The following is a 10054-nucleotide window of genomic DNA, read 5'->3' as shown; positions in this document are numbered from 1 at the left end:
CGACCAAGTATTGAGTGCATAACTGAACATGATTATTTGAAGGTTGGCGTTTTTTGTATTAAAAACACTTGTCTTTCATTGGTGGGATGAAATATGCTAATTTTTTGAGACAGGCATTTTGGGTTTTCATGAGCTGTATGCCATAATCATCAGTATTAAAACAATTAAAGACCTGAAATATTTCAGTTGGTGTGCAATGAATCTGAAATAAATGAAAGTTTCATTTTTATCATTACATTATGGAAAATAATGACCTTTATCACAATATGCTAATTTTTTGAGAAGGACCTGTACAATGCCTCATTACAAGTGATGATGAGTTGGTTCCACAGTCTGGGTGTCACGACTGAAATGGCCCAGTCACTCCAACATTTGTATTTGGACTTTTGAGACAAGCCTAAAGGTTCTCTTATACTCACAGAAATCAGCTAAATAAGGTGGGGTAAAGCCATCCAGAGCTTTAAAGATCAATAATAAAAGTTTAAAATCAAATTAAAATGGAGATACAACAAAACACTCCATTGTTATGGTTGTTTGTTATATGCAGGTTAACACAAGGTCAACAAAGCAATAAAATGTTCAGGATGAGAAGAACCCATTTGACTCATTCAAAAAATTTAAAATACTAAAGCATGCAATAAAGGTACAAAATAAAGTACCAAACAGTGAAAACCAAATATAATATTTACAAGGTCCAAAATAAATATAGTAAACAACAAACATGGTAGAATATAACGTTGCAAGTAGGATGAATTAGTATAAATATTTCACAGGTAGTAATATAAGCTTAAATGTACATGATATATATTGAACAGAAGTAACATAAACTACACAGGTTATTGCACAGGTAGTGAGTAACATTGAGATGAATTATGATGGTAGTGACACATGATACAGCCACATAATGCAGCAGCAATAAACATATTAGTTGACACAGATGTGGCTTGGTGCAAAGTTATTGCCAGTTGTTCAGTGTTGTTATGGAGAGTTCAGTAATCTGACAGCTTGTGGATAATAACTGTCTTGGAATCTTTTTGTGCACGATGGCAGACTCCTGTATCGTCTGCCTGAGGGTAAAGAGTCTTTGTGCTGGGTGAGTGTGGTCCTTAATGATGCGTGCTTTACGCAGACATTGGCTGTGGTTTCCAAACACAACAGTAAAGCTACAGCAGAATGGCTGAAAAAGAAAAAAAAATCAAGATGTTACAGTCAAAGTTCCTCACAACCTGAATAAAACACGTTCTCTTAGTTCTGATATATAAATCACTTGAACTGAAAGAGGGTGACTATTTTTTATGATTGAAAATCAAATCCTTAGAAATGTATATGTTGTAAAATGCTTAATGAAATAGTAGTTTCTTTGGACGTATTCAGTTTGATTAGAGAGAGATCTGTTATAGATGTCTCCTAAAACCATTGTGGAAGGAGGACATTATTGGTGCAAGACAGGGAGACCTCTCACAGCTGGTCATGGAAAGGTGGCATGCATGATGACTCAGAGGTGACAGCCTGTGGTGCCCTGCCAAACCAACACCCCCACACCATTCCCTTTCTATTCCCATGTCCCAATTCAACCTCAGCCCCCAATCTGGATGGACAGCCCATGACTCAGAATCGTGGACTTTTGGGTCTCTCAGATTAAACACTAACCACAACAGCTGTGAGCTGTCGGGTTGGGGTCCATGTACGTATTGGCATCATGCACAAGTTTTACTCACAGTCCTGAATGAGTCAGTTTAAGGTAGATCTTTGCAGCAGTGGCAGTGTGCTGGAGTGTAACTGTGGGATTTGGCTCCTGACTCGTCAGCGTTCTTTTGATATGGTTGTTACAGGACAAGCCAGACAGTCCGTTTAGCTGTTATTACATTTCAGTTGGGGAAACTAGAACAAATTAGTCTTAATTTTTAACTTGAATCATTAAAATAATACACTTTTCTTATCAGTTCTATCTTCAGTGTCATTTTAGAATTGATTTGTAAAAGCATTCAAATGTCGATCACAGTGTGTTCTCTCTGCAGGCGGTTTTCTCCTCGGTTTTCTACTTTGCTTCAGTCCCGCTCTACCAGGGATTTCTGATTATTGGGTGAGATACAAACTCTGAATGGTGATGACTTATCAAGAGAGTATTTGGCTGCCTTATTTCTCTGGAATTTCCTCTATTAAAGCTCTGTTGAAATGCGAGAACTGGAACATTTGAAATTATGCTGACTCTAGCACATGTGTCCTTTCATTTTATTTATTTTTTCACTTTTGTCTGTTGCAGCTACTCTACAATCTACACCATGTTCCCTGTGTTCTCACTGGTATTGGACAAAGATGTTAAGTCAGAAGTTGCCATGTTGTACCCAGAGTTGTATAAAGATCTTCTGAAGGTATTTGATTGTTGCTGTGCAGACACAAACACTGTCTCACACAGAAACATATTGTTAATATGATGCTTTTTGTTGTGTGTTGCTCATAGGGTCGCCCTCTGTCATTCAAGACATTTTTGATATGGGTCCTTATAAGTATATATCAAGGTAAGAGATATGTTTAACACTTGAAATAATGCTGAACATTTCAGTAAACAGAGTCAGCCATTAACGGCATTCTAACATATTCAGATTGTAATCTTTGTACTTATTTCTGTCTATTCCAAAACATCTGAAGAGATCAAACTGCAGTTCAGATTGACTGATAAAACAGATCGGATCCATAACAGACAGGTTCTGCTTCATGTCCGGTGTCTCCTACCACCCCACGCATTTTTGTCAGAAAGCTGAGGGAGCTTCCCGACACGGACCGTTTGCAGTGAAAAGCTGTTTACAAGCTACACCCTGAAACTTTCAATCTATTTCTATCAAAACATGAGCTTCCCACTTTACAAGTGAGCTTAAGATTTACTATTTTAAAGCGGCTGGGCTTAGTTTGCAAACCACCGTTTTGTGTGTTGGTTTCACTTTATCTCCTATTTTTGTCCAGCAAAATGGAACACCCTGCAGTATTAGTTTGTTCATGGCTGCAGTTTCCCCCAAAGATTAAAATGTGCACAAAAGAACGGGTTTAGACAAAAGGGTTTCCCAAACTAATAATTCCAGCCGCTTTAATAGAAAAACAAGCTATCAGAACATTTTCATTCTTTTTTCCACTATTCATTTATTTAATTTTGATTATTTATAATGTATTTTTGTTCTTTATTATAATTTTTAACCTCTTTGGTTCTCCTGTTGTTTCAAAGCAGCCATTCAGTTATTTTAGTATTCTCTGTTTTTCTGGACATTTTCTTTTGCAAAAGAAACAAAAATAGTTGTTACTAGTTCCAAAAAGGCAAACGATAATAATTGCCACAAAATTTTGATAAAGTATAAATATGCTTCATTGTATTAGAATGAAAACTCTTCTAAAATTCAAAAAGCAATCTTGAAGACTCCGCCTTACTTGTTTTGGTTTTTTTTTTTGCTTAAATTTTTGTTGCTACAGAAGGCAGTATGAAATCATTTAAATAGCAAGTTGTGATGCTACGTGTGCACACAACTTCAACTTGGGCAGTTAAAGATTAGTAAATCATCATGTTTTTTTTTTTTTTTTTTACATTTAGGTGTGTCAGCAAGGATATTAGAAAAGCATTCAGGACTTTGTGTTGTGATAATAAATTATATAAATTATATAGTGTATATAAATTCATGAACACAAACCAGGATCTTCTGGAAGCGTGAGAAAATTAAAAAAAAAAAAAGTAAAGAGAGAAAATGTAGTAAAATAGGTTCTTCAAGCAGTACAGTTATGTTTTATTTCTAATAGTTGCTAAGCTTGTTTCCAAAAAAAAGAAAGATGCCCCCTCAATTAGGCCACTTCTGTTGTGTCTTGAAGACATCAAAGCCTGGATGTCTTTAAACTTCTTAAATTTCAATGACAAGAAAACAGAAGTGATGGTGTTTGGTCCTAGTGGCTCTTGTGAACCTTGCCCTGTTGATCTGGGCCCTCTGGCACCACATGTAAAGAAAGCTGTTTCTAACTTGGGTTTTAAAATGGACAGTGATTTTAAATTAGAGTCCCAGATTGGAGCGGTGGTCAAGACCAGTTTTTATCACCTCAGACAGCTGGCTAAGGTAAAGTCCATCCTTACAAAACAGCAGCTGGAAACAGTAATCCATGCCTTCGTCACCTCTCGGCTGGATTACTGTAACGCTCTTTACCTTGGAGTCAGCCAGTCCTCCATCAGACGCCTCCAGTTGGTCCAGAACGCTGCTGCTCGGCTTCTAACTGGAGTTCAAAAAAGGGAGCACATCACCCCCACTCTGGCTTCACTCCACTGGCTGCCTGTTCATTTTAGAGTTCATTTTAAGATTCTTTTATTTGTTTTTAAAAGTTTAAATGGTCTTGCTCCATCCTACCTCTCTGAGCTGCTTCACCCATACTCTCCTGCTCGGTGCCTCAGATCAGCTGATCAGCTGCTCCTGGAGGTGCTGAGGTCTAAGCGGAGGCTCAGAGGGGACAGAGCTTTTTCTGTTGCTGCTCCAAGACTGTGGAAGGATCTCTCTCTTCCCATCAGACAAGCCCCTTCACTGTCCAGTTTTAAAACTCTTTTAAAAACACATTTTTACTCCCTGGCTTTTAGCACACACTGAATTTACTCTGCACTGTTTTTATTACTTTTATTGATCTTAATGTTTTAACAACTGTTTTTATGTGTTTAAATGTTCTTGATTTTATATGTACAGCACTTTGTGGCAGCTGTGGTTGTTTTAAAGGGCTTTATAAATAAAGTATTATTATTATTATTATTAAAAAAACAAGAAAAATTAGATTAAAAAAATATGTGTGATAGTTAAAAGCTGACAAAAAGGTTATAAATTTCTAATTTTTTATTTATTTATTTTTTTAGCCTTTATTTATCCAGGTAGTCTCATTGAGCCACGAGAACTCATTTTCAAGAGAGACCTGTTTGGGGAGCACATGGTGGGGTTAAGGGCCTTGCTCATGGGCCCAGGGTGGGGCGAATGAGGGTGGGGGCAAGTGTGGGTGTTTCACCGACCCCACCCACAATTTTGATGTTGTCGGGGCCGGGGCGTGAACCGGCGATCTTCGGATCACAAGCCCACCTCTCTAACCTCTGCGCCACCACTCCCCTACTAATCTTTAACTGCCCAAGTTGAAGTTGTGATGCTACATGTGCACACAACTTGCTATTTAAATGATTTCATACTGCCTTCTGTAGCAACAAAAATCTAAGCAAAAAAAAAACAAAACAAGTAAGGCGGAGTCTTCAAGATTGCTTTTTGAATTTTAGAAGAGTTTTCATTCTAATACAATGAAGCATATTTATACTTTATCAAAAATTTGTGGCAAATAAATGGTTTTACAGTATATTTTTATTTGACTTATACAGAAAATGGCAAATAAAATAATAATAAAATGAATAAAATTTAAAGGCCTACCATTCATTGGAGGGATGCATGTCGCCCACCTCCTTTAGGGGTTTTACTCCGAGATGATTTTAGGTTGAGAGAAATGAGTTGTTGCTGTTTTGGTCAAGCCTCATAAATGACTTGATACACAAACACATGATATCATGGGGTGTATGTGGTGGGGCGACTCTCAGCTAGTACCACATCAGTTTCAGCTCCACGTGTGCTGGTCATAAAATTAGAATATCATGAAAAGTTGATTTATTTCAATAATTCCATTCAAAAAGTGAAACTTGTATACAAACCGGATTCCAAAAAAGTTGGGACACTAAACAAATTGTGAATAAAAACTGAATGCAATGATGTGGAGGTGCCAACATCTAATATTTTATTCAGAATAGAGCACAAATCACAGATCAAAAGTGTAAACTGAGAGAATGTATCATTTTAAGAGAAAAATCTGTTGTTTCCAAATTTCATGGCGTCAACAAATCCCAAAAAAGTTGGGACAAGTCCATTTTTACCACTGTGTGGCATCCCCCCTTCTTCTTACAACACCCAACAGACGTCTGGGGACAGAGGAGGCCAGTTTCTCAAGTTTAGAAATAGGAATGCTCTCCCATTCATGTCTAATACAGGCCTCTAACTGTTCAATCGTCTTGGGCCTTCTTTGTCGCACCTTCCTCTTTATGATGCACCAAATGTTCTCTATAGGTGAAAGATCTGGACTGCAGGCTGGCCATTTCAGTGCCCGGATCCTTCTCCTACGTAGCCATGATGTTGTGATTGCTGCAGAATGTGGTCTGGCATTATCGTGTTGAAAAATGCAGGGTCTTCCCTGAAAGAGATGACATCTAGATGGGAGCATATGTTGTTCTAGAACCTGAACATCGTTCTCTGCATTAATGGTGCCTTTCCAAACATGCAAGCTGCCCATGCCACAAGCGCTCATGCAACCCCATACCATCAGTGATGCAGGCTTCTGAATGTAGCGTTGATAACAACTTGGGCTGTCCTTGTCCTCTCTGGTCCGGATGACATGGCGTCCCAGTGTTCCATAAAGAACTTCAAATCGTGACTCATCTGACCACAGAACAGTCTTCCATTTTGCCACACTCCATTTTAAATGAGCCCTGGCCCATTGCAAACGTCTGAGCTTATGGAGCTTGCTTAGAAATGGCTTCCTCTTTGCACTGTAGAGTTTCAGCTGGCAACGGCGGATGGCACGGTGGATTGTGTTCACTGACAATGCTTTCTGGAAGTATTCCTGAGCCCATTCTGTTATTTCCTTGACAGTGGCATTCCTGTTTGAGGTGCAGTGACGTTTAAGGGCCCGGAGATCACGAGCATCCAGTAGAGTTTTACGGCCTTGACCCTTGTGCACAGCGATTGTTCCAGATTCTCTGAATCTTTTGATGATGTTATGCACGGTTGATGATGATAACTTAAAAGTCTTTGCTATTTTACGCTGGGTAACACCATTCTGGTATTGCTGCACTATCTTTCTGCGCAACAATGGTGGAATTGGTGATCCTCTTACCATCTTGGCTTCTGAGAGGCACTGACACTCTGAGAAGCTCTTTTTATACCCAATCATGTTGTCAATTGACCTAATTAGTGTTAATTGGTCTTCCAGCTGTTCGTTATATGCTCAATTTCCTTTTTCCAGCCACTTATTGCTACTTGTCCCAACTTTTTTGGGATTTGTTGACACTGTGAAATTTTGAATCAACATATTTTTCCTTTAAAATGTTACATTTACTCAGATTAAACTTTTGATCTGTCATCTTTGTTATATTGCGGATAAAATATTGACATTTGCCATCTCCACATCATTGCATTCAGTTTTTATTCACAATTTGTTTAGTGTCCCAACTTTTTTGGAATCCGGTTTGTATTATATTCATTCATTACACACAGACTGATATATTTCAAATGTTTATTTCTTTTAATGTTGATGATTATAACTGACAACTAATGAAAACCCTTAATTCAGTATCTCAGAAAATTAGAATATTACTTAACACTATGAAAAAATGATTTTTATAAATATTGGCCAACTGAAAAGTATGAACATGAAAAGTATGAGCATGTACAGCACTCAATACTTAGTTGTTGCTCCTTTTGCCTGGATTACTGCAGCAATGCAGCGTGGCATGGAGTCGATCAGTCTGTGGCACTGCTCAGGTGTTATGAGAGACCAGGTTGCTCTGATAGTGGCCTTCAGCTCTTCTGAATTGGTGGGTCTGGTGTATCACATCTTCCTCTTTACAATACCCCATAGATTTTCTATGGGGTTATGGTCAGGCGAGTTTGCTGGCCAATTAAGAACAGGGATACCTGCTCAAAACTTGTTGGTACAAGCTGTGCACAGACAAGTCTACGTCCCTCATCCCACACAAACACACACACACGTCTGCCAAACCCGTCAACAAAATTCATGGATGAGATGAACACCCCGCCATGGCAAGTTAACTAGGGGAAACACTGCCATGTCTTGCATACGTCTGAGCATGGTGGTTCTTGAAGCACTGACTCCAGCTGCAGCCCACTCTTTGTGAATCTCCCCCACATTTTGGAATGGGTTTTGTTTCACAATCCTCTCCAGGGTGCAGTTATCCCTATTGCTTGTACACTTTTTTCTATCACATCTTTTCCTTCCCTTCACCTCTCTATTAATGTGCTTGGACACAGAGCTCTATGCTCTATGCTCTATGCCTCTTTAGCGATGACCTTTTGTGTCTTGCCCTCCTTGTGCAAGGTGTCAATGGTCATCCTTTGAACAAATGTCAAATCAGCAGTCTTCCCCATGATTGTGTAACCTACAGAACTAGACTGAGAGACCATTTAAAGGCCTTTGCAGGTGTTTTGATTTAATTAGCTGATTAGAGTGTGGCACCAGATGTCTTCAATATTGGGGCAGCTGTGGCTGAGTGGTTAGAGCAGTCGTCCTCCAATGCAAGAGTTGGGGGTTCTAATCCACCAGCAGTCACATGCTGAAGTGTTCCTGGGCAAGACACTGAACCCCTCATAGCCTCGGATGTGTGTCCCATCAGTGTATGAATGTGATCTAAAGCTCTGATTAGTCTAATTAGAATGATTTGTTCAGTTAGCTTTGTAGATATCTAGTAGAGTGCTTTATGAATGGGTAAATGAGGACACAGATTGTAGTGTAAAGCACTTTGAGTATCTTGAAATAAGATAGAAAGGTGCTATATAAGTACAGTCCATTTACCATTTATATCCTTTTCACAATATTCTAATTTTCTGAGAAACTGAATTTGGGGTTTTCATTAGTTGTCAGTTATAATCCATCCATCCATTATCTTTACCCGCTTATTCCATTTTGAGTCACGGGGGTCGCTGGTGCCCGTGTCCAGCAATCACTGTGCAAGGGGCGGGGTACACCCTGGACGGGTCGCAAGTCCATCACAGGGACACATAGAGACAAATGAGACAAACAACCATTCACTCTCTCATTCACACCTAGAGACAATTTAGAGTTACCAATCAGCCTAACATGCATGTTTTTGGACTGTGGGAGGAAACCGGAGTACTCGGAGAAAACCCACGCTTGCACGGAGAGAACATGCAAACTCCACCCAGAAAGGCCCCTGGACTGGGGTTTGAAGCAAGGACCTGCTCGCTGAGAGGCAGCAGCTCTACCAGTTGCGCCACCGTGCTGCCCTCAGATATAATCATCAACTTTAAAATAAATAAATAAACATTTGAAATATATCTGTCTGTGTGTGTGTAATATACAGTTTTCATATTTTGAATGGAATTACTGAAATAAATCAACTTTTTCATGATATTCTAATAGTATGACCAGCACCTGTATATCTGATTGACTTGTAGCCATTACTGTGTAAGCTAAGACGATTAGCTGTGACAGCCATCTTAAATTGCACTTAATTCTGATAATGGTGTCAGTGTGGGGCAGGGGTGTCAAATTCACTAAAGGGGGCCAAAATTAAAATCTTTTTCAAACTAAGGGCCAATTTCAGAATCTACATTAACTCAAATCAGATACCCAACATCTTTTCTTGGTCACAGTTTCCTCAACAAGAGTTTGTTGTGCTTTCAACGTCATAATCAAAGATTACTGAAAAAATCCAAGGGATAGAAGAAGTATTTTACATTTCACATATCATCTTGGGAGCCAGATAAAATGTCAACGAGGGCCACATTTAGCCCTCAGGCCTTGAGTTTGACTCATATGGTATGGGGCATCCCTGTGAATAAAAACAGACTCAGTTCAAACATTTAGGAGAAAAACTGACCTGCCACATACACACAGACACACATTCGCATTTCTATTCTTATTAGGACCGTGTATTGACTTCCATTCATTTCTATATCCTAACCCTGATCCTTACCCTACCCTAATCATTACTAACCCTAACCTTAAGCTAAACTCAATTGCCACCTTAGTCCTAAACCTACCCCCTAACCCAAAAATGGGAGTCTCACTGTATTAGGAGGACCGGGCTTTGGTCCCCAAAAGGACTAGTAGTCCTAACTAGGTGTGTGTTTAGATCAGAAAAGTTCTAAAAAGGTAACAAAAACCAAATACAAATCACCCCCCCCCCCCCCCCCCACCCCCCCCCCCCCCCCCCCACCCAACATCACTCTTCACCTTCCCCGCACCCCTCGTTCTCCGCATC

At 39.4% G+C, this 10054-nt stretch overlaps 1 protein-coding gene across 1 annotated transcript in view; it reads left to right on the top strand.

Moving 5' to 3' along the window:
- LOC119416599 (probable phospholipid-transporting ATPase IIA) overlaps positions 1–10054 on the top strand; it is a 99966-nt gene that overhangs the window by 82750 nt on the left and 7162 nt on the right. The window contains exons 23-25 of the mRNA XM_037683788.1: positions 2019–2083; positions 2264–2372; positions 2462–2519. Of these exons, the coding sequence (XP_037539716.1) occupies positions 2019–2083; positions 2264–2372; positions 2462–2519 (232 nt within the window). The remainder of the gene's footprint in view (positions 1–2018; positions 2084–2263; positions 2373–2461; positions 2520–10054) is intronic.

The sequence above is a fragment of the Nematolebias whitei genome, chromosome 11 (genome assembly GCF_014905685.2).
Source record: "Nematolebias whitei isolate Nwh7 chromosome 11, NemWhi1, whole genome shotgun sequence".
NCBI classification, from domain to species: Eukaryota; Metazoa; Chordata; class Actinopteri; order Cyprinodontiformes; family Rivulidae; genus Nematolebias; species Nematolebias whitei.
The sequence above is the reverse complement of the archived record's forward strand: the minus strand, read 5'-3'. Positions and strand labels throughout refer to the sequence as shown.